The sequence below is a fragment of the Crinia signifera genome, chromosome 5 (assembly GCF_055691185.1).
Source record: "Crinia signifera chromosome 5, ASM5569118v1, whole genome shotgun sequence".
In the NCBI taxonomy this organism is placed as follows: Eukaryota; Metazoa; Chordata; class Amphibia; order Anura; family Myobatrachidae; genus Crinia; species Crinia signifera.
The window spans coordinates 27,970,396-27,995,257 of NC_139221.1; the positions used below are offsets into that span (position 1 = coordinate 27,970,396).

At 46.5% G+C, this 24,862-nt stretch overlaps 1 protein-coding gene across 6 annotated transcripts in view; it reads right to left on the reverse strand.

The window, feature by feature from the left end:
* MINDY4 (MINDY lysine 48 deubiquitinase 4) overlaps nt 1-24,862 on the reverse strand; it is a 117,574-nt gene that overhangs the window by 31,515 nt on the left and 61,197 nt on the right. For all 6 annotated transcript variants that reach the window (XM_083186865.1, XM_083186863.1, XM_083186862.1 and 3 more), the window contains exons 9-13: nt 24,629-24,708; nt 19,976-20,080; nt 18,680-18,743; nt 15,147-15,212; nt 14,712-14,779 (exon numbers count right to left, since the gene is read on the reverse strand). In XM_083186865.1, coding sequence (XP_083042991.1) covers nt 14,712-14,779; nt 15,147-15,212; nt 18,680-18,743; nt 19,976-20,080; nt 24,629-24,708 — 383 coding nt within the window. The remainder of the gene's footprint in view (nt 1-14,711; nt 14,780-15,146; nt 15,213-18,679; nt 18,744-19,975; nt 20,081-24,628; nt 24,709-24,862) is intronic.

The following is a 24,862-nucleotide window of genomic DNA, read 5'->3' on the forward strand; positions in this document are numbered from 1 at the left end:
GCCACGTGCCCCAACCCCCATTTCCATTGGTCCAGGAGGTACGGGCTGCCCCCGAAAACTGCTTTGTTTGCAATGCCGGCTTCTTAACAGTGACAGGAGCTGAGTGCTGCACGTAATGCTACAGAGCAGCACCCAGCACCTGTCACTAAGCAGGAACCAGCAGTTTCAGTATACCATGTGTGCACAAGCATGGATACTGTATCCTGAAAACTTGGCCTGTTAGGGTGCCTTGAGCACTGCAGTTTGGGAACCAATGCTATAACCTCTCCTTCCCAAACTAACGGTCACCTGAGGCTGTTCCTCTTCATAATCGCCTCACTCCTTCCTATAGGTAAACAGGTACACATTGTGGGAACTTCAATTAACCACATTAAGTTACGATTTTTACCGTTAGTACAACCTAAGTGAGTATGCGCACTCCTGCGATATTTACTCCTGAAATAGAACATGTTTCATATGGTACCTGCGCGGTAGTACTACCGTGTGTGACGGGAACTGCATGACGAAGTGGGGAAATGCCACGTAACTCCATAAACGTGGCCAATAATACTGGATCACAATAGATGACCGATCTATAGCACACACCAAAATACAGCCCAATTTTGAGCTTTTTGTAGAAATTTACATTAAAAAAATGACATGTTTTCATTGTCCAAATTATCCTAACGAAATGCTTCCAAGTGCATGATTATTCAGGAGGAGGGGTGCATGAGAGGTTCAGCACTGCATTCTAAGCAATGCAGGCTAGAAAAATTGCCCCCGTGTACCTCCCAGCAGCTAGATCTCCCATACACCCTGTAGCTATATGTGTATGGGCGATCTGTGCTAAACAAGTGCTGTGGTTAGAACAGGCCGGCAATTTGATTAGATCTTGTCTACATGTACTCAAGATCTAGTTGGGCGATGGCGATGCATCGCTCCGAGGCATACACACCGAGCGACAATGCTTAATTTCTAAGAGATCTAGACAGAACACTTAGAAATAATGGGTTCAACACACAGGACTGTGCTGAGAGATCTCTCAGGGTGTGTTCTCTGGGGAGAACACTGACCCTGACCGGCGATCTAACTAGATTTATGCTGGAAGATAATCGCCGGGCGATAGTGAAGTTCATGGCCGCGCATCGCTATAGCTACGGCCCCTTCGCAGAGAGCGATGTAGGGGCATTTTATAAGCAATCTAGTGAGATCTTACATCGGCCCGTGTGTATGTCCCTTCAAAAGACATTAATTGCACACATTGTAAATAGAGGTTTCTGCACCTGTCTAGGTGGATATGTAATCAAAAGGTCGACAATGACAATGTCAGCATTCACAATGTCAGTAGACATGTTGACATTGGTGAAGTGCTGGCAGAATGTCAACAGGTGAGTCAGGCTTTATTGATATGCTTCGGGAGAAGGTACGAGTTGGGCTACGGGGGTGGATTAGGATTAGACACTAGAGGGTTAACAGTACAGATTAGGAGAGATAGACTCACCGGAATGCTGGAGTATCAGAGGACTGGCCCAAAAGTGATGGTCACATGACCCCCAGTGCACCGTTGGATCTGCTGCCACCGCCAGGAGACGGTTTGTCATTACAGGGCCACCAGGGATATGCCAACATTCTAACAAGTTGGCATTTAATCATTGTCTACATGATAAATGATGACATGAACAATGATGCCATTTTGATCCTGTCAACATACCCATATCAGTATGAGGAATGTCAACATTATGGTTGTTGACATATCATACCCAACCCAAGCTAGATGGAATAGAACATCCAAATGTGTTAGGCTGTGTGGCTCGTGAACAGCGAATCGGAAGTGTCCGTGAAAGGCGCGGCTGACTGGGAACTTTGGGCACCAGTCTGTAGCAGCGAGCGGCTACCATTCAGTAACATGTTTTTTTTTGCACAGTCCGGGCTGGTTTATATGTAAATGAAGTCGCGATGAATGGACGCATAAACCTTACCTAATATTATGGCATTGTTTGCGGCACAATCGTTTTGCTATTAAGCAATGGCGGCCGTAATAAAGTAAACATGTCACAAAGATTAATCTCTGCTTGACAGATCGGGTGCTTGTGACAAAAGAAGGATGTTCTAATTGCATGTTTAGCTGTAAACAACGTGGGAATGGAGCATCAGGTATGTGAGGCATGCATCTGCCTATTAGATCAACTGCTTATGGAGGAAGCTGCAATCAGGAGAGTTCACAAGTTTACGCAGACAAAACAGAGCCTCAGACCCTTCTGTTCTGCTGTATTTATGGACCTCGGCGGTTCCCAGCAACATAGCAGAAAGGGAACTTACACTGGACTCATTCGTATTGTTTATTTATCCTCCTCAGGGCCATATTAACCGCATTATGGGCCCCGGGGCAAAGCCCCTACCTAATACATACAAACACATTAATAAATGAATAAATATAGCATGCACGGCCCCCTCCTGTACATATAGCGCTATGCACTTGTCCCTAACGCTATGCACCTGCTCCCCCCCCAATACATATAACACTATGCACCTGTCCCCTCCCCCCCTGTCCCCCCGCTTTTACTGGTCTCAGTGAGGTTGAGGCTCAGCTGGCACATAGGCCAGCCCGTACACGTAGTCCTGGCCCTCCATCTGTAATAGCAGCCAGCTGGGTCGGCCAGGCCGGTGCAGGCGCTTACCACAACCAGCGAGAGAGCGAGGACAGCGACGGGCGGGATACCGTGCTCAGGGCCGGGCTGCAGCGTCATCTTCCTGGCTGTCACCGGTTCTGTCCCCCAGCCACTTCTGACTGTGACCAGTAATGCTCTGCAGGCCCGGCGGCGCAGTGCAGCTGTCAGTGTGTCAAACAGTGTCGCAGACGGTGTGGGGGAGGCTTTCCCATGGCCCTGAATGGAAGGCTTGGGCGTTGGGCCCCTACAATTGTGGTTCCCTTGGGCAACTGCCCATCAAGCCCATGCGTTAGGATGGCCCTGGGACTAAGCACTGTAGTTTTGCGTATTTCCATCTGTTACAAGGGTTTTACACATTGTTATTGTGAAAATATGGAGTCTAAACATCAAACCACTTATTGGAACACTATGCGCGAATTAACAGATTCCGTGCAGGCCCCTCCTTTCTATGGCGCAGTATACTCGGGCATTGGGGCAGATGTATTAAACCTGACGAAGAGATAAACTGGAGATAAAGTGGAGAAAAAGTGGAAGGAGATAATGCACCAGCCAATCAACTTCCAACTGTCATATTTCAAACACTGCTGATGGCCGGTGCGTTATCTCCTTCCACTTTTTCTCCACTTTATCTCCAGTTTATCTCTTCGCCAGGCTTAATACATCTGCCCCATTGTGCGAGGTGGCGCATCATCTGGGGGCAGGGGAGGAGTCAGCACTTGGAGCGGACAGCGCTGCCTCCTCCAAACTATATAAGGAAAAGTGCATATGGACACATCAGCATAAAGGGGAGAATATTTATTTGCTAATGAGAGAGAAAGAGAGAGAGATAGAGATAAACACCTCCAATTAATTTTCCTTTCCTTTCTAATTTCCCCATACACTTCTCAAAGTCGCACGTGATTTCCCTTGGAACTCCCCGGCACCTTCTTGGGTTGCAGAATCGCATACAATACACAGTATGCAGGAGATTTTTCAGATCTCATCAAACGGCTGCAAAATCGCAACCCGGAAGATACATGATCAAGGGCAGAGAGGGAGATGCATTGAAAAGGCAGAGGGTAAAGAAAGAGAGATGGTGATGGGGAGATAGTGACGCATGGGAAAGGCAGAGGATGACAGGGAGAGGGTGACACCAGGAATAGGGTGATAGCAGTGAGTGACAAAGGGTAATGCTAAGGTAGTGGGTGGCCGCGAGAAGGGTGACACCACGGAGAAAGTGACAGTGGTTGGTGACAAGGAGAGGGTGACAGCAGTGGGTGACATGAAGAGGGTGACAGGTAGAGGGGGACATTACTGCTGCTAGTGCCCATTTGGTGCACCAAGTCACACTCGGGCTGCCAGATAATGCACTTTCAATGACTTGGGGGTGCGCGCATTACGCCACTCATGCAACACCTGTGCTAAAACGGAGGAGAGATGAGCGTAGAGATATAAAAATTGAGTATCCCTTATCCAAATATCCATAATCCAAATATCCATTATCCAAATATCCATTATCTAAATCATTCCAAAAATCAAAGTTTCCAGAATGTACTTTTTTTTTTCTTCTAAAATCACTACTGGGCAGTGGCGGATTCAGGGGGGGGGGGGGCACCCGGGCACGTGCCCCCCCTTGTCATTCAGTTTGTAGATGAGGACCAGAGCTTTCCAACGAGCCCAGCCCTGTGTCTCTAGCCCCCTGGGAACCGGAGATATCGCCTGGCAAAGCTGTAACATTTTTTCCCCATAGGATAATATGGGACCCATCAATTCCGACCCCCACCCAGTTCCGACGGCTGCCAGTTCCCCCCCTGGCATCACAGCTTGTGAGCTTGTTGTTGATGTCATTCAATTCCAAATCACTGGGCCTTCAATATGATACCAGGATGGTCCATATCAGTCAATCGGTTCCAGAGATATAGCGTGTAAATCGATTATTTTTTTCTTTTTAACATGTAATTTCATGGCTGTTCATGTTGTTTGAGGGCAGATTACTCTAGAACCAAACGTTCCAGTTTCACTGGACCAAAATCATTCAAAGCCCACTCAAAAGTTCTTCAATATGATACTTGTCTCATGTAAATGGGTCAGTTAGTTCCGAAGATATAGCCGGTTAAATGAGATAACTGGTTAAAGGGGGGGGGAGGGGTGGTTTTCTCTCCCCCTCACACCAGAAAATGCAGGGACTAGGCTGGTGTAAAAGGGGCCAACCTGGGAATGCATTTTCTGGTGTGAAATGGGTATTATTTCAAATAGCTGGGACCTGCAGTGCTCGGAATACAGCCAGGCTCTGCCACCGTCAGTGGCTATCACTTCTGCCTGGCGGCGGCTGTCCCCCATTTACGAGCATGTATTCCCCGTTGGCAATGAGCATGTAATCCCACATGGCAACAAGCATGGAACCTCTGGCAATGAGCATGGAACCCTTGGCAATGAGCATGTAGATAAGCAGCACTTACTGTATGTAGCATAATTTTTAATAGGCATTATGGTGTTTGGCATAATACATAATGGACATCATGCCATGTAACTTAACGTGCAATGGACATTATGGTGTAAATCAGGCATGTCCAACGTTGGCCCTCCAGATGTTGTGAAACTACACATCCCAGCATGCTTTGCCACAGTTTTGCTATTAGAGAATGGTAAAACTATTGCAAAGCATGCTGGGATGTGTAGTTTAACAACATCTGGAGGGCCAACATTGGACATGCCTGGTGTAAATGTTTAATGCGCGCCTCTGGTGGACAATGTCCCTGTTTATGAAGCGTATTGTGAATTTTGGGGACATGATATGTTCCTGGCACTACTGGGGACATGATATGTACCTGGCACTACAGAGGACATTATGTAACTGGCACTACTGAGAACATGATATATAACTGGCACTACTGGGGACATGATATATAACTGGCACTACTGGGGACATGATATATAACTGGCACTACTGGGGACGTGATATGTAACTGGTACTACTGGGGACATTATACGTGACTGGCACTACTGGGGACATTATATGTTACTAGCACTACTGGGGACATTATATGTAACTGGCATTACTGGGGAAATTATGTAACTGGCACTACTGGGGACATTACGTAACTGGCACTGCTGGGGACATATGTAACTGGCACTGCTGGGGACATATGTAACTGGCACTACTGGGGACATTACGTAACTGGCACTGCTGGGGACATATGTAACTGATATGTAACTGGCACTAAATATGTGCACGAACATGATTGCTTAGCATTAAAATTCAGTGCCTGAGATAGTACAAAACAATAGTTTGATGAACAGATAAAATATGTGTGTATTTCATATGTTTGATGTGTTTGTACAACATAAATGCAAGATACCTCATTAAAATATAAAAATATTCCGAAATACGGAATAATCTGTTATCCTACATGCTTCTGGTCCCAAGCATTTTGGATAAGGAATACCTTAAACCATTAGGAAATGCAAAATTGACATGGGAAATAAAGACAGCCCCAATGTCCTTTTATTCTCACAATTCATTTAACATATAAATCAGTCTCCAAGAAGAATTATTTCAGGAGAAAGCAAACAACTTGCAATTAATGAAGGGGCTACCACGAAACTGAAGGTAACTGGGATTCATATTCCCACCTAGGCATGCAACCCAGCAAATGTATAGCCCAGGGTTGCCGACTTTATAATTCTCCTCTCCGGGAGAAGCCCGGAGAGGAGAGTTCCAGCAGCCACTCAGGGGGCGGGGCTTAAGTGTGCCATCACTAAGCCGCCGCCCCCATTATGTCAAACTGTCGAATTCACGGATCTCCGTGGAGGGGGCGGGGCTAAAATGACGTGATTGTGTCATTTTAGCTCCGTCCCCTCCTCTGAGACCCGAGGATTGCGACATTTTAATGCCGCGATCCGGGGCGCAGGGGGGGTCCCCCCTGAATCTGGGAGGGTTGCCCACCCTTCCGGGGGGCCGGGAGGGGGTCCCGATTTTCGGGAGACTTACCGGCCATTCCGGGAGAGTCGGCAACCCTGGTATAGCCTATCCAGCACTACACTTTCCAGGAGCGAGGATAGGGTACACCAGGCTACTACCGGAGAGGGCAGCCAGCTCAGTGAGGCAGGGGATTGGGCCACTCCTGGGAACGAAAAAGGGAGCAGAGCCAATGGAGGCTTAACTTGTTTGGGGCGTGACCTGAGCGGTCGCGTCATTTGACCCACAGACCCCCCCTGCCGAGGGGCTGATCAGAGAGAGGGATGGCTCTCCGGGAGGGTTGTCTCCTTTTGTGGTGGGCCAGGAGGAGGACCCGATTTCCGGAAGGGTAGGCAACCCTGGGGTACACCAGTACAATCAGTGCTGTGCACCTTCATAATGTACTTCTAGGAAGTTATAGTTCTTGATGTTTAAGTTGCTGATTGTTTTTGGGGAAATTACGATTTAATAAATAAAAGCTTTATGGTTATTTTGTTACCAAAAGAAAAGGAACTTTAATATATATATATATATTTTTAAAGTACAAAGGTTCCTGGCATCATTGTTTATTTATAGCATTATTTGATGCCCAAACATTTTAAATGTTCCTGCCTTTAGAATGTGATATGTGATCCATCATATAACAGTTATCAGTGACTCATGCTCGGTAATGTGGGGGCTTCAAGTTCTTTTGTAGACATTAGGCAATTTTAAGCTGTCAAAATGTTAAATAATAGATTCTTATTTGGCCAAGCTAAATAGCTGGTATAGGCACCCGGGGGGGCACTTTTCGATGCATACATTTCCAAATAAGAGATTCCCTGTAGTGGTTGTGGGAGAAGAAGTCGGGGCTATGGGATAATTAGGACGAATTTAATTGCCATCAGGATTATTGATTTAACATAATCAAATGCATTGTGTTAATCACTATGGGCCAGATGCACGAAGCTTCAAAGGTGATTCAATGGAGAGTGATAAACAGCCAGCCAATCAGCTCCTAACTGTCATGTCACAGACTGTGTTTGAAAAATGTCAGGCAGGAGCTGATTGGCCGGCTGTTTATCACTCTCCATGTTATCACTTTTTAAGTTTAGTGCATCTGGTCCCTATGTCATCACTGTGGCACAGTGGTTAGCATTACTGTCTCACAGCACTGAAGCCTGGAGTTCAAATCCTGGTCATGCTATATGTGTGGAGTTTGTATGTTTCTGATGTTTTGGTGGGTTTCCTCTGGGGGCTTCGGTTTCTTCCCTCACTCCAAAAAACTGGAGTATTGACTGGGTTCAGACTTAATGGGACAAAGCATCTGGGCTGTATAAGGGCAATTCCTCGTTCTGCGGACATTGGAGTCGGTGCATTGTAATCTAAAATGGTGGGATCGGTGTGTCAGGCAAGCAGTATTTGGGCTGTACATATGCGCAGTCTAATCGCACGGCAGGCTAATTCGCAGCCGTGTGATCATGTCTGAATTAGGCCCCTAATACTGTAAAGGGGCCCATACACTAGTAAGATTTATCTTCAGATCTGGCTGGTTGGAAAAAAAACATGGTTATGGATGAGTGACAGTTTGTCAGTTTTCCAGCATTTCCAAGCAAATGGTCAACTGTCATTCGCTCTCATCCATAACCAGGTTTTTGTTCCAATAAGCCAGATCTGAAGATAAATCTGCGTGTGTATGTCCACCTTAAGACTGATATGAATGAATGATGTTATTTGTACAGTTCTGTGGAACATGAATGGTGATATATAAATGAATGATAATAAAGAGTTTTACCTCTTATAAACTCTTCAGTCTTCTTCAAATTGTGTTCCCAAAAGGAAGATATGCGCTTCCTCCTCTGAGGAATTAATAATGTTCAGATTACCTCTTAGCACATGCAGGACAGTAACTAGGAAGAGCTTGATGTGTATTAGGATATATGTCTAATAGTAAGATATTAGTACTTTAGGGCAAGATCAAAAGACAGAGTAATCTGCCAAGTACAGATAAGAGATTGCTGGGCACATGCACAGCGCTGTACACACGTGGGGAGGTGCGGCCCTGCATCGGGAACATAACATTACACTGGTGTCACTCCTGAGCAAGAAGCCAATAAGTAGGATGGGTGCGGGTCATTTTGTCAACCCAATACATTGGGTCGACACCTGAAATAAGCTGTCATGCCTAAGGTTGACACAAGTATTAGGTCGACAATGTCCAAGTCGATAGTCAAAAAGTATGTGCTGCACATACTTTTTGTACTTAGTTTTCATCGCATTGCATGCACAACGCATGCACAAGGCATGCAATGCGATGCGATGCGTGCTAGTTAAGTACAGAACGCACGCCCGCATCGGGACGTGTATGGGCGGCATTAGAACTTTTTCTATTCTTCATGGAATAGTCCTGGGGCTCCTGAACTGCGCTTCCTCAATTCTGGTGTTCCTGTGTCTCCAGTTTGTTCAGCATCTTCAGCTCAGCAGTCTTCTGAACAGTGACTCATGCCTCACACCTCGTTGTTCCTGACTGCACCTCTGCAGGGTACACTTGTTATGTTCCAGATCTACAGGGGTGAATTTATGAAACTTGGAGAAGTGTTATCTATCCCCATAAAGAACGTTATGAGCAAGGTGATAATGGTTCAGCCAATCAGCTCTTACCTGTCAATTTACATATTGTAGCTGATTGGCTGAACCATTATCACCTTGCTCATAACGTTCTTTATGGGGATAGATAACACTTCTCCAAGCTTCATAAATTCACCCCACAGTATCTCAGAAGCTCCTGATGCCTCGATGTCAGCTTACCTCGGCTGTGCCTCTGATGCCCTACCATCCATTACGGTGTGGTGGGAGAATATAGTAGTGTGCCAAGAGCAAGGCAACGTGACAAAGCATGGTGAATGCAGAGAGCCATGTAAGGGGACGCAGTACACTTACATGGAGTACATGTCGACTGTGTTGACATTTGGGACAAAAAAAATGACAAACTCATGTCAACCTTTTTGCTGTCAACCTAAATTAGGTCAACCCAATGACCCACACCCCTACTGGCGAAAGTTAATCAGTGAAATGCAGCTTATGTTCGTGCTTTGCATTACCCGTGAATTGCTTTATCGTTATCAGGTTTGTAGGGTGATTCTAACTCTCATATGTGAAAGACTAATTCGTCCGATTACTAGCTGGCAGGCAATGCAATAAACAGACGAGACCTCCCTGACAAGTGGAAAGAATTATAAATCCAGGCAAAATCCAAATGTCCTTCCCTGACTTTTCATGCTATGCCAGAAATATGTTAGTTATGTAAACATGTTCCTGCGCACAATAGCCGTACCAGCAACTCCGGGTACACAGTTCTCCGCAGGTCAAACACTTGGACAGAGAATGACAGTATCTTCTGCACTACATGGACACAAATTCCACAGAGGCCAAGAGTAACACTCGTGTCAGACTGCACTTGTTGCTGTAGCTGCCTATGGGGAAGCTGCATGATGGGCCAGCTTGCGGCTTCAGGCAATGTTACATGAACAATGCAGGTAATAAACGTGTATATATATATTCTGTTTCTTGTGGTCCCTGCGCACTGATCCCCGTTGTTCGGGGTTAGCTGCTTCACTAGCCGGGTGACCGGTCCGGTTTGGGGTTGAACAGGTGTGCTTGGGGTTCAGTGCAGCGCTCCGCCCCTTTTGTGTTGGACTGTGTTGGCGAGGTATAGTTCAGAATGCCACACCCCGGTCTATCACTTGGGCAGCTATTCCACACCATCAGGAGCAATGACCTCCTGCCTTGGAAACACTTTTATTAGGAAGCCACAGGTGCTGCTAATCAGCCCAACCCTGATCATATCAGCTTTCTTCTGTTGCTGTTGCTCTAAAACCTGGACTGGATCTTCCCCATTACTTTCATGGGTAAAGCTGTGGTCACTGCCACGCTATATATATTTTAGTGTGTGGTATATTTTGCTAACGTGGTTGTAGCGCAGACCTGTCCTCAATGCGTTTAAAGTGCACTTTTATCTCTATCCCAGAAGGTAATCGTAGCTAATGGTAACCCTTGGCTAATGGAAATGTCAGCATTATGATATTACTGACGTTTTGGATGCTGACAATCCCGAAACCATACAATTAATAAGAGGTAATGATATCCTGAATAAGCTGTGATCCTGAGGAAATGATTGATTATAAATAAAATCCTTTGGCTTTTTTTCAATCCAAGAATTCGGGATTGAAAAATGCTCAATCACGGCCTCCCCGCATATTTACTAGCTGGCGGGAGCAGCAGGGAGCTGTGCTGGTGGAGCGCCGGGGAGATTTGCGGAGGCGCGCCTGGCTGGTGGCTGGAGCAGGGTCGGGGAGCAATGCAGCAAAGCTGTGGACAGGCAGGCGGAGCTACTGTTCAGCCTTTGCAGCATGACCTCTGACCGTCACGTTGCGCACAGCTGCAGGTCGGGCATCGGGAACAAGCGCAGTCTATTACCGAAATCCCAGGATTAGAAACTACAATCCCGGGATTGAAATTCTGGTGTTTTTGGGGCCAAATCCTGGGATCCCGCTGATCCCGGGATTGGCCACCCTAGAGTGGCTTCTATGATCTAGGACAGGGGTCCTTAAACTATTTTGCTCTGGGACCCAATCAGACAATAAAAATAATGACAGGACCCCAGCAAGTTACTGCAAAAGGACATCACATCACATGTGTAGTCAGCAGACAGCACATACATGCAGGTGCATAACTAAATATTCGTAGGCCCCATAGCAAAAGTTTGTAAGGGCCCCCAATTTAGCATTTGATGGTAATAAATATATATAGCCAGGGCCGGATTTCCCACTAGGCCCGTGCCTCGCGGCAGCGGGCAACATTGAGATCAGATGGCCGGCAGTGCAGCAGCATGGCGGAGCGGGCATTAGCAAATGATGAGCAGCGGTGCCGGTGTCATGATCAGCGTCGGTGCCGCTTGTCTCTCACCACTGCCCTCTCACATGTGTGTTTGCACTGCAGTCCGTCTCCTGCCACAGCAATGTCACCGTCTGGTCCGGAAGTTCAGCTAGCTCAGCGTGCTGATGCTGAGCTCAGCTGAGTCACTGCCCCCCCTGCCGCTATTGGTTGCTGTGTCAATGGGCGTGCAGGGTGGGCGTCATACTGTGACTGTGTGCCGCAGCTCGAGGCTCCCGGTTGCTGGCTCCCACCCTCCCTGCCTCTCGAGACGAGTTCACTGCACTACAGAATTTTTTTTAAAAAGGAGCGTACCGCTGTGGCTGAAGATTGATTATATATATATGTATATATATATATATATATATATATATATATATACATAGGCGTGCGCAGCACATTTTATTAGGGGGTGCACTGTCAAAGTGGTGTGCCTAGCACCCTCTATTGGGCATGTCTAACACTGCCATTGGGTCTGTCTAACACCGCCAATCAGGCGTGCACTCACTACAATATAAAACGTCTCTCAGCCACACCATTATATCCGGCCTATTTCAGTATTAATCTTCTAATGACTCTGTGTAACAGTACGTGCAAATAAAGTCAAAATCATATCTGGATGACACAGATATGTAGTGATATGACAATGGTGTAATACAATTAATAATGCAAAACACACATAATTGAATGATGGGCGATTATTTTAATGGAATAGAGGTCTAAAAAGAAAAAGTCTTTGGTAAAAGGTATTGCTGGTATTACTAGCAGCAATAAGTGTGGGGGTGGGGGCACAGCATTAGGGGGTGCCTGTGCACCCTTACCACTCAATGTGCGCACGCCTATGTATATATATAAAATCAAAGTTCAGCCTGAACAATGATTATGTGAAAATGGGGGGGGGGGGGGGGGTGTGTGCATCAGGTCGTGCCTAGGGGCGGCCTGATCCCTAAATTCGCCCCTGTATATAGCACATATAATTTAAACAGCAAAGATGGGTCCCCTTCAGCTCTGGGCCCCATAGCAGCTGCACCTTTGCACCTATGGTAGTTACGCCCTTGCATACATGGCAGCATTGTGGAGGCACAAAATGAAATGAGGAGTCTACAATAACAGACAACTCAACAGACTGTCAGACTCCTTGAATTACTGACTGAGATTAGAAAAGTCATCAGCTTGGTGGTCAGCAATATGGAGTTGTGACCCCATGCTGAGAAGGTCGGGACCCACTTTGGGGGTCAGAACCCACAGTTTGAGAACCGTTGATCTAGGACAGCGGTTCTCAAACTGTGGGTCCTGACCCCAAAGTGGGTCCCGACCTCCTCAGCATGGGGTCGCGACTCCATGTTGCTGACCATCAGGCTGATGACTTTTCTAATATCAGTCAGTGATTCAAGGAGAAAAATCTGTTGAGTTGTCTGTTATTTTAGACTCCTCATATTATTTAGTGCCTCCATGCTCAATGCTGCCATGTATGTGCTGTCTGCTGACTACACATGTGATGTGATGACCTTCTGTAGTAACTTGTTGGGGCCCTGTAATTTAATTTTATTGTCTGACGGGGTCCCAGAGCAAAATAGTTTGAGGACCCCTGATCTAGGAGGTAAAGGTCTTTTGCAGCAGAATACGCACATTTTTATACCGCACAAACACGCAAAGAACCTTGTGCATCTTTTTTATTATCTTGTTTCTGCTTGTAGCAGGTGATACTGAAGCTGATCTTGGCCTTCCCACTTCTCCAAATGCCAGCACTGACTTGATCACCTGGATACAAGGTCTCAGCACACCACAAACCCTGCGGGAGGTGACTGTACCCTGGTGTTCTTTCACACACACACACACACACACACACACACACACACACACACACACACAGCATCCCTCCCATCCTCTCCATCCCACCCACAACACCTGGCACCCAGAAGCCATAGCTTCTGCTGCCTCTGGAAGCTCTGTACATAACATCAGAGAGATCCATTGCAACCTTCTACAAGTCTGTAAATACCGGTAGCCAACTACCGGAACTGGGTGAATCAAGAGCATGGTGATTTTTGCATACATGTACCTTATAAAGCATGGTTTAGTATTAAAATATAAATACTTGGGTACATGGCTGCCCTCTAACTTTGGACATCCATATATGTTACAGACTGTAGAAAGGGAGATTGTAGTTGATGAGTCATAATGCTAATTGATTCTACAATCCTCATCATTGTGATACCCTATTGGATAAAGTATGGCCATGCCTGGTGTCCACTACAATTCACTTTGTCACACTGCACTTCACAATAAATGGCCAACTACCTGAGCTGTAACTAGGAGTGAGTGAGGGGTGGCACCATCCATGGTCACTAATCCGATGGCACCAAATGGATTGCAGGGTGCCAATCTGGACAGCCGCCGCAAAGGTGGGCCAATCAGCTTCTGCCTAGATCCGGTGGCCCCACCCTCTTGTTGTGACATCAAGGCGTCACATGTGCGAAAGGCAGTGTCGGCTAAGGGCACATTGCCCTGTTATGGCGTTGACCTGATTAATCTTCTTACCCCTGCAGCTAACAGCCCTGATCACATAAGCCGTACCTCCAGGGGCTGGATAATAGTCCCCTGCATTACATACTCCACCTGATCCATTCACACCTGTTAACAAGGCTACAATTTTTGCAGATGAAAGAGTTCGATTTGGGTGGTGTGTGATCGCACTGAAATCTAAATTGCAGTGTGAGAATAAAGCAGCCAGTATTTACCCTGCACAGAAACAAAATAACTCACCCACATCTAAATCTCTCTGCACATGTTACATCTGCCCCACCTGCCGTGCACATGTTCAGCGGGTCCCAGTGGCATCACTGAACAATATTGTTGACCGATATCGGTCATTGCGTACACTCCATTTTGTTTGACTAGCGCCATCCCCCAATATAGTTAACCATGGCGAAGGTGCCCCAAGTCATCTTCTGTGTATGGGGAGTTAAGTGGTGTCATACATATTGGACTGGATGTGATGAGGTGCGAGTCTGGCAACTGTGCATCACACAGGCCTTTTTTAAAGGGGCAATCATTTACTAGGCAGGCCCATTATACGTGGATTACGTTTATACCTTTACATCTTAGAATGTGTGCAAAGGAAATATTGAGCTTAAGCCAATGATTACAGAAAAACAGAATTATAGCAGTGATTTAATAACACAGAAATGTGCATCCCTGGTGATTTTACTTACAGTTCAATGGATCTTGACAAGATGGCGGAGAGAGTGAGCAGGATGCAACCGAACGGTCCAAATTCAAACTAGGAAGTGTAACAGAATGAATCGGTTACATCGGTTCTAAGACTTTATTCTCATACGGACATTTCAGTAGAGAATATTCAGCTTCAGTATCTGACCCTTTGCCAACAAAAAGGTGGTTTTTAAAAAGAAATATGCATAGAAATTTACGGAAGCTGGTGCAATGTACAGTAAGAAAGTGGTGTAACTAGCCAGACGTTGCTGTCATCTTCTGACCCCGTAATAGAATGCTAAAACTTTGGGCCTGATTCATTCGCTGCCTAGGGAGTGGGTAAGCGCTGCCCTGCCGAACGCCCAGTTTAAAAATTGCAATCTGTTTTCACCAATTTAAATATACAATAATGATGTGAAACAAATGTTAGTATTTACCTGATTAACATTTTGCTGCAGAAAAGTCACCAGATCTTCATATTTTGTAAAGCTGTACAGGATGAGCTGGAACAGGAAATAAATCATATGAGCACTTGTAGTACAATTTGTTTTTGTTAAATCCCTGTGTCACACCCATGCTAATGCACAGGTGGTCTACCCTGTGACTATTGTAGTGCTCTGATTGGCTGCAGGCTGTCCTAGCAGCAAATACTGTAATGCTCTGATTGGCTGCAGGCTGTCCTAGCAGCAAATGCTGTAATGCTCTGATTGGCTGCAGGCTGTCCTAGCAGCAAATACTGTAATGCCTGGTACACACCAGGACGACTAGGGCCCGATCCCCTCAATCTAGATCCAATTCCGACCAATTGGATGTAGATTGTGTGGTGATTGGGCCCTTTTCTGTCCTGGTGTGGACCGATACCGATCCGCGGTCCCGCGGGTCGGTCGGTCGTTATTCAGATCCTACCTGCTGCAGGTAGGATCTGAATAACGACCATACTGCCGGGTGCGGGTCGCCATTGGATCGGACCCGCTCACGGTGCACATCGTGAGCGGGTCGTGCCCCCCGCATCATCGTGAGCGGGTCTGAAGAAACACTGACGACCCGCTCACAATGTGCATCGTGAGCGAGTCGTCGTGTTGTGTACCCTACATAATGCTCTGATTGGCTGCAGGCTGTCCTAGCAGCAAATGCTGTAATGCTCTGATTGGCTGCAGGCTGCTCTAGCAGCAAATACTGTAATGCTCTGATTGGCTACAGGCTGCTCGAGCAGCAAATACTGTAATGCTCTGATTGGCTACAGGCTGCTCTAGTAGCAAATACTGTAATGCTCTGATTGGCTACAGGCTGCTCTAGTAGCAAATGCTGTAATGCTCTGATTGGCTACAGGCTGCTCTAGTAGCACATACTGTAATGCTCTGATTGGCTACAGGCTGCTCTAGTAGCACATACTGTAATGCTCTGATTGGCTACAGGCTGCTCTAGTAGCACATACGGTACTTATTTCCTAGCACGGCGCCCGTCGGGTTTATCGCATGCCTTAAGTTTAAGGTAATTAAGGCGTGCGATCGACGCAATGGACCCGATTCTGTCAATCACCAGTTTATTTGCCGGTAAAAGAGAAAATCGCTTTGATCGCGTCACATTATAATGGTCCGCGATGCGACCGACGCGATCAACGCGATTTTCCCATAGACAATAATGTTAAATGATTTTTAAAGTTAAAATCGCGTCGGTCGCGGCCCATTATAACGGCCCACGATGCGATCGACGTGATCAACGCGATTTTACATAGGGAACAATGGGAAATGGGCCAATATGGCCTATTTCTCATTGTACATGTTATAAAGTATGGTTAATGCCCCCCCATTGTTAACGCCACCCAACTATTGACGCCAACCCGAAGCGTGGCGAGTGCTGCGAGCCCGCGAGGGGTGGTGGTACGCGTCCTCTGACCTTTTCATACCCCCACTATTCACGTCGGCGTGGAGTTGATTTTATAAAGTGTGGTGAGCGCAGCGAGCCACCGAGCCCGAAGCGTGGCGAGCGCAGTGAGGGGACGCGTATACCTGTGAAGTAATGCGCGTGCGCTCGCCACACTTCGGGCTCGGTGGCTTGCAGCGCTCGCCACACTATATAAAATCAACTCCACGCCGACGTGGATAGTGGGGGTATGAAAAGGTCGGAGGACGCGTACCACCACCCCTCGCGAGCTCGGTGCACTCGCCACGCTTCGGGTTCGCGTCAATACTGGGGTGGCGTTAACAATGTAGGGCCATTTCACCCATCAGGGGGGCCTGCTATTAAAATGGGGGGTTTTGGGGCTGTTTACATTGAAATTAATGTAAAATTGGGTCTCAGGGACCATTTCACATTGATTCCAATGTAAAAATCGCGCCGATCGCATCGCATGCGATTTGGTTGGCGGGCGCCGTGCTAGGAAATAAGTACCGCACATACTGTAATGCTCTGATTGGCTACAGGCCGCTCTAGTAGCAAATACTGTAATGCTCTGATTGGCTACAGGCCGCTCGAGCAGCAAATACTGTAATGCTCTGATTGGCTACAGGCTGCTCGAGCAGCAAATACTGTAATGCTCTGATTGGCTACAGGCTGCTCGAGCAGCAAATACTGTAATGCTCTGATTGGCTACAGGCTGCTCTAGTAGCAAATGCTGTAATGCTCTGATTGGCTACAGGCTGCTCGAGCAGCAAATACTGTAATGCTCTGATTGGCTACAGGCTCCTCGAGCAGCAAATACTGTAATGCTCTCTATTTTGGGTCTATATTTGGAGAAACTAAAAGATGACTGAAATATCTGCTGTATATCAGGTAGAAACCATATTAGAGCTAAAGGTAGCTATGGATTCATTAGGTTTGACTGGTCTTCAGTGTGAATTTCCAGAAAATAAAAATGGAGGAACCTTCTGAGGTCGGGAGCACAACTCCAATACCCTTGGGAAGTTTCCAAATGTCAAACCACCAATGCAATGGGGCCAACACTAGTTTCCAGTCATAGCCAGGACTATGATTTTAAGGAAGCAGAATTTGGTTTTAATGATCATTTATCTTGTTGAGATAATTCAACTGAAACATCACCGGCCGCATCTGCATGATGCTAAACTACAAGCGACGTAGTAAACTCTTACAAAGTTAAATACCTTCCACTGACCCCTGTGAGACCATTGAACCTTTATCAGAAGTTGTGGAATAAATGAGCAGTTTTTAATCTCTCTGAGGTTTGTAAAGTGTCTGTTCTGCAGAACTGTCCAAGATTCCACTAGCAAAAGTTAGGAGTTTGTGTGGGAATATTCCAAACTATTCAGAAGCCAAAGAGCATCTGAACTCGTTACTACTTATTGTTCTGTTGTTTAATTGTTCCAAAAGTGATACAAAGCGCAGAACAAAGAAATGCTGGCTCTGCTGCATTTATAATTATCAAAGCAATATTCTAGTATTCTAGGTGTAGTCCCCCCACTGCTATGCCACAATATTGGGCAGATGTAAAGTAATAAAGTGGTAGGTTATAATGCACCGGCCAATCAACTGCCAACTGTCAATTTCCAAACACAGCTGATTGGCTGGTGCGTTATCACCTTCCACTTTATCGGGCTCAATACAACTGCCACTGAGGGGTAGATGTATGAAGCAGTGATAAGGGAGGAGGAGTGAACCAGAGGAGAAGTGGCCCATGGCAACCAATCAGCTGCTCTGTATCATTTTATATTATGCAAATTACAGATGTTACGTCAGTGCTGGTTGGTTGCCATGGGCCACTTCTCCTCTGGCTCACTTGTCCCATATCACTGCTTCATACATCTGCCCCAGTGTGTGGTAACGTCATTTGAACTGTGATGGTTGACTACAGATCACTGCACATTGGTAAAACATAGCTGTGCCTCAACGAAGAGAAGGAGGAACCGTGTATTTGGTGTCTGGTCAGAGCGGCGGGTCCGAGTGGCTGTGTGGTAGACATATACAACAGATGTACAGTAAGTCTGTAAGTCTCTCCTGCCAAAATAAACCTTACACTTTCAAGGATTCCATCGGCTCTGTATCTCCCAGCTGGGCTGAACTGCTGCCTTCCCGATGACCTACAACACAATACAATATATATATATATATATATATACAGATGCCAAAATGGTACTCTCAGGAACAGTACTCTCAGAAATCCTCCCTTACTTCAAGTAACTGGAACGTTTTATTGCGTAGACAAGAAAATAAGCATTACACATGTTATGAGGTATGTACAAGAGCTATGGGCAAAATCACCTATTCTCATCTACAGAAGCTTTAGTCAATCTAGCCTTTGCGGTTTATTTAACCTGGGTACACATTAGCCAATATGTAGGTGTACCCAACACGAAATCGGGAGCGATGGGCAGTGGCATCGAGAGGGATGCTACATTTTACCTGGGTCCCGCTCCCTTCTCCTCTGTTGCAGGGAGCCGGGCACTGGGGAGAGAGATGGCAGGTTGCCGGTGCAGCGCAGCCTCTCTCCCCAGCTCAGTACAGGCTGCTCAGTGCTGTGTGCTGAGATGGGGAGAGACAGCTGCAGCAGAAGCCTGTCCTCTCTCTCCCTCCAGAGGCCACACCCCCTCCATTTTACTGGGGCCTGGTGGTATAGAAAGGGGTCAACGATGTGTCATTTTGAATGAACAGACGAAGAATAACATCATTGAAGATCCACGGGAGCACGCATTGTTAACGATATGGTGTGTACACACTAGATGATATGCACGAAAATATTGTTAACAATGGTTTTATCCTGCATATTATTTTGTAGCAGGTAAACAGCATACCAGGCACACAGCATAGGCAAGCATGGTTACAGCATTGCAGCATACAGGTGTCACAACATAGTACAAACTCCTCAGTATGCTCCAGTGCTCCCTACCGTAACCCACACCCCCAGCTTATCACATGGGCAGCTGTTCCACCATCAGGAGCACTGACCCTCTGCCCTGGAAACACTTATATCAGGAGAGCACAGGTGCTGCTAATCAGCACAACCCTGATAACACCAGTTTCCCTGCTGTTGCTGCTCTAAAACCTGGACCGGATCCTCCACATTACACTCATGTGGAAGTATGCTGTCCCTGCCACAACATACAGTATAACAGGCGGACTACAGGCGGGAGCTTGGAATCACAGCACCATCAAGTTCCATCTTGTTTTAATTTCTATTTTACCATCACAGGAGTGGCCCTTATACATACTGTGCTGGGATCAGCTCCCAATTGTCTGCTCCCCTTTAATGTGGAGAACCTAGTCTGATTTGATACATAAAGCAATAAAATGTGTAATCATTATTATTACTCACAATGTGACGACGGCTTCCTTGCTTTCTCCAGCACGCCATAAGATTTCAGCGATGGCTTTATACAGGCAATTGGTTCTATGAGTGTCTGAAGGCTGTAAAGTTGGGCTAAATAGGGAAATACTGAGCACATTAGACATATACACAAACGTAACAATGCATCAATAACATAACCAGAGACAGGAGATATTAGCATGTTAGCAGTGTAGAGTATACTCCAGTCACTACACAGTCTATACCATTTGTAGGTGGTGCATCTATATATTTATAGCAGAAGGACAACATCATACCAAATTAAATCTATTGGTCAGTAGATGTGCATTGTAATTGGTTACTTTGTTTTGGAGTTATGTGGAAAAACATCCAACCGGCCAATCACAATGCATCACCATTGTGCTCTTTGAAAATGTGACAGTTGGTGAATGCTCCCTGTGCACCTGTTGGGTGACCTGGAACATGTGACCCGATGTTCCACCCAGTAAATCTTTGCCCGGTTGAAACATCAGCTAGTAAACATCTCTATATATAAAAGGCTAACTACTCCGCTTATATATAAAAGGCTAACTGCTTGGATGAGGTGAAGTACCCTCGCTGACCACTAGAGGCCACTTGACGCACAAAATGACTCCTCTGTAACAGAAAGTGAAAGCTATATTTGCCGGGGCATTGATCGGTTTGTAGATGGGGACTGGTGGTGGGGTGGAGAGTTTGTGGACTAAAAACTCTGTCACAGCTCAAAGTGAAAGTAAAAACTGTCACAGCTCAAAGTGAAAGTACATTGCAGAACCCGTCATTTTGACGGGCTGTTAACTAGCTAATTAAAACCTTAGGTAGATAAATGTCTGCTAAATTGACAGACATGTTGGACCCTAAAATTCCATTTAACAGAACTAAGATTGTAGCAACAATGACACAGGGAACAATGATTGAAACATCTTAGCACATAAGTGGGGCTTGGTAACGTTAGTGTACAATGAACAGGGCCGCCAATAGGGGGGTGCTGTGGGTAAAGCTTTTCCGGGCCCCAGGATGCAAACAGGTTGGAATCTTTACTACTAATAGTAATTACTACAATAAACAAGGACCTTCTTGTATTACATGACATAATTCATTGTTCGACAAGTGCGCTTATGAATGTAGTTTCCCGTACATGGATGACAGGTTGTTACCTTATCACTATAAATTATAAATAAAAGGAAATGACTGTACTATAAAGGATTGTGTGAAAAGCCCTGATAAACGTACTGGCTTTATCTCAGTAGTGGATTAATGGATTAACCCTACAATTTCTTCTTATCCTTCTTTCACCATATTACCCCATTTACAGTTTTCTAGGTCGTGCTGCTTTTTTTTCCTCATTTTTTATGTGTTTTATAGGGGTACTGAATTTAAATGAACATTTCCATGTTCTACCTTCTCTTAACTGTTGAGACTGGATATCTGTATAATGTTCTGCAACTGCCTGTCCCATCTCCAACATGCATGCAATGTCCATCTAGCAGTGCCTTCTGCTAGGGAGACTGGATTAGACTAGGGATGGCCATTGGCCATCGATAATTCAGACTCATCGATGGTTTATGACCAATGTAGAATAGTTTGTCCATCGATGGTGGAGAACCAGATGGTTTCCCGCCATCGATGGCAAAGCATTACCAAATAGAATTTTTTTCTTATCCAAGGGACTGGGACACAGAGGATAGCTCCACCCCCGACACCCATAAAGCCCCACCCACAAGGTTCTGATTGGCCCACTGGCCAGTCAGCCAAATGAAAGGGATGACCATCGATAGTTAAAACCATCGATGGTCATAAATCACATACTATGATACCATCGATGGTCATTTGCACTATCACCATCAATGGCAACCATTTATGGCAATAGTGTCGATGGCCAACCGTAGATTAGATGAGGACTTTCAGGGGCAGGGCAAGGTAGAGCAGCAGTCGGGCAGGGGGTGGGACAAGACAAAGCAGCAGGCAGAGAGCTCGATGGAGAGGGGCAGGTGCAGTGTTTTTGCAGGTGGATGTGGGGGTGCTGCGGGTGTTGGGGGGTGATGTTGTAGGTAGGGGTGTAGTGAGCGTGTGAAGGTTGGGTGCAAGGGTGCTATGGGTGTGAAAAGGCATTAGGGGGTGGTGTGTGTTGTGAAGTGGTGGATGGGGGGATATTGTGTGTGGTGGAATGTATGTGGGGTGGTTGGCCATGTGAGTGGTGTGGGTTGGTTAGGTGTGGTGGTGCACCATTTTAGTGCGGTGCATTTGCAGTGGTGCTGTGGGTGTAGTAGCAACGGTTGTTTGTTTGGGTGAGGCATGGGTGCGTCGGCAGTGTAGGTGGGGGATGTGCGCGTATGGTGTTGCCATTGGTGGGTGCATGGATACTTTGAGTTAAGGAATTTGGGATTGAGGTGTGGCATGTGTTGGTGTATTCGTGCCAGGAGGGGCAGGTGCTTTTGTGTTGCGTGCATATTGTAGTGGTGTGGTTTGGGGTGGGGAAGGGTGCTTATTGGTGTGGGGGCGGTGGTGGTGTGGGACGGATGGGCATGTTGGTAATGCGGTAGGGTTATGGGCAGGTAGAGTTTTGTTGAGGTCTAGGGGGGTTAGGAGGTTTGGGTGTTGGGGTGGTGAGGGTAAGTGCATTAGTAGTGCGGTTGGGGAAGTGGGGTACGTGGAGTGGCTGCAGGTGGGTGACAGTGTACAGTGGTAGGGGTGGGTGTTCTGCAAGATAGTTAGGCATGCGGGGAGGGGGATGTGTATATACTGTAGGTAGACTGTGGGGGAGGGGGATGTGTATACACTGTAGTGAGGCTTGCAGGGGTTTACTGTATAAATAGAGTTAGGCTTGCGGGGGAGGGGGTGTATAGGTAGAGTTAGGGTGTGTGAGTGTGGTTACTAACCTGGGCTTAAAAGGAGGCCGCTTTTGGGGGACACGACGGACCAATGAACTATTGCATCCTATAGGGACCTCCGCTTCCAGGTTCACTGCAGGCTGCTTCTCCCTTCTGTACACCCTTCTGACACTGGGAGCCACATTTCTTCTGGTCCAGTGTCATGCACCCTGCATGTGTCCTCTTCTGCTACCTTTCATCAGGCCAGGCCGGCCTGACTAGTCATACATTCAGGGGCCGGCAAAGCAGAGAGCAGACACATGTGCGGGGAGGGAGAGACACTCTCTAAATCCCTCTGCCAGCCTGCACACACATACTGGCACTGTGCCAGTTAAGTTAAAGATTGAAGGGGGGGGTGAGGCTGTGAGCAGCGTGTGCGGGGGGGGGGGGCAGCTGGGAGTCCCCCCAGCATGAGGAATAGCGTCATGCGCACAGCGTCTATTCAGCGACGCAGAGGACGAATAGGGGGCGTGACCCGACGGGGGACAATTTGCATATGTGACGCCTTCATTTGCATAGGCCACACACCCTTTACGCAGCGAGGGTCCGGCTTCATACACTGAAGAAGTAGGGAGGTATGTGGCTGTGCCGGTGCCTACCCATCACTGCACGATGTGTGTGGGCTGTGGGGATGTGTGCACATAATGGGGATCTTTTTCGGTTCCCTGTAGCAGCTGAGTTATAGTGTTTGTGAGGACTGGAGTCTGTGACTGTGTGTATAACTCCGCCCATGACTCCGCCCAGCGTTATACACACAGTCACAGACTGACAGTTCTGGCTAAATATATAAGAGATACTCTGGGCAATTTTTCCACACTTCTCACTGCTTTATGAATAGCAAGTGTTATATACTACCATGATGATGTCCCTAGTGTAAGGGATACCATCACAGTAATGCACTAACAAGGATGTTAAAATCAGTTAAAACTAATGATATTCCTGAGGCAGTACCGTACCTCCCAAATACAGAGACATACACAATTAAAACAAACAAAGCCCTGCCCGATTCCAAGCAGACCTTCCTTAAAACAGCCACTTTTGAGAGAAACCCCATCCATAATCGCCCCGTCATAGTCAGGGATTTGCGACCTACCCATCAAATAGGGACAGCTGGGAAGTATTCAGCAAACAAAATGGCTGCCTCCTCTGGGCATGAGATCTGGGCACTTTAAGGAATCTTGGAGCTTATTGTATGCTATGGTTACCAGACCTGACTGAAAACTCCCCCTATCTCATGTGATCAGTCCAAGCCAATCAACAGCCTTTCAGACTTCCTACAATTTTGATGTCACTCCGGGCCAGATGTATCAATCTAGTGGAGAGTGATAAACAACCAGCTAATCAGCCCCTAACTGACATTTTTTCAACACAGTCTCTAACATGAGTTAGGAGATGATTGGGTTGATTGCTTATCACTCTCCACTTTATCATTTTTGAAGCTTGATACATCTGGCCCTCAGTGACTACATTAATACCAGGTCATAAATAAATGCCACAAGATTTTTGCATCTGGAACCCAAGTTGCCAGTGTCCTAAGACTCAAAATAGGCATTTTCCAATATAATGTATTCCATATCTGGCAACCAGGGGACTAACTACCCATTTTCTGGGTACTGTGTGTACCCAGTAGTCACAATATCAAATGACGAATGTACTATGTACAACAATTTCTGACGGACTCTAACAATAAAATCCTCTGACGGTGCCTCAATGTGGCATTATGCCGTCTATCACAAATATTCTATGCTTTTTATTTTTAAATGTTATTTCTCACCTGTTGTCAGGGTCTTTTCCAAAAAGAAGATGCTTCAGCACACAAGCTTGCACAGCAGCCAAAACCCCACAGGGGCCACCCTAAAATAGATCAAGAATGCACTGAGCGTGTTCAAGAATAACGGTCACACATATCAATTCAATTAGGGGTGAAGAGGGTGAGCTGCTGTTGGGGTTGAAATGGCAGCAGAACATGAGTACTATGGGAGGCTGTAAATGAAAATCTATGGGGTAA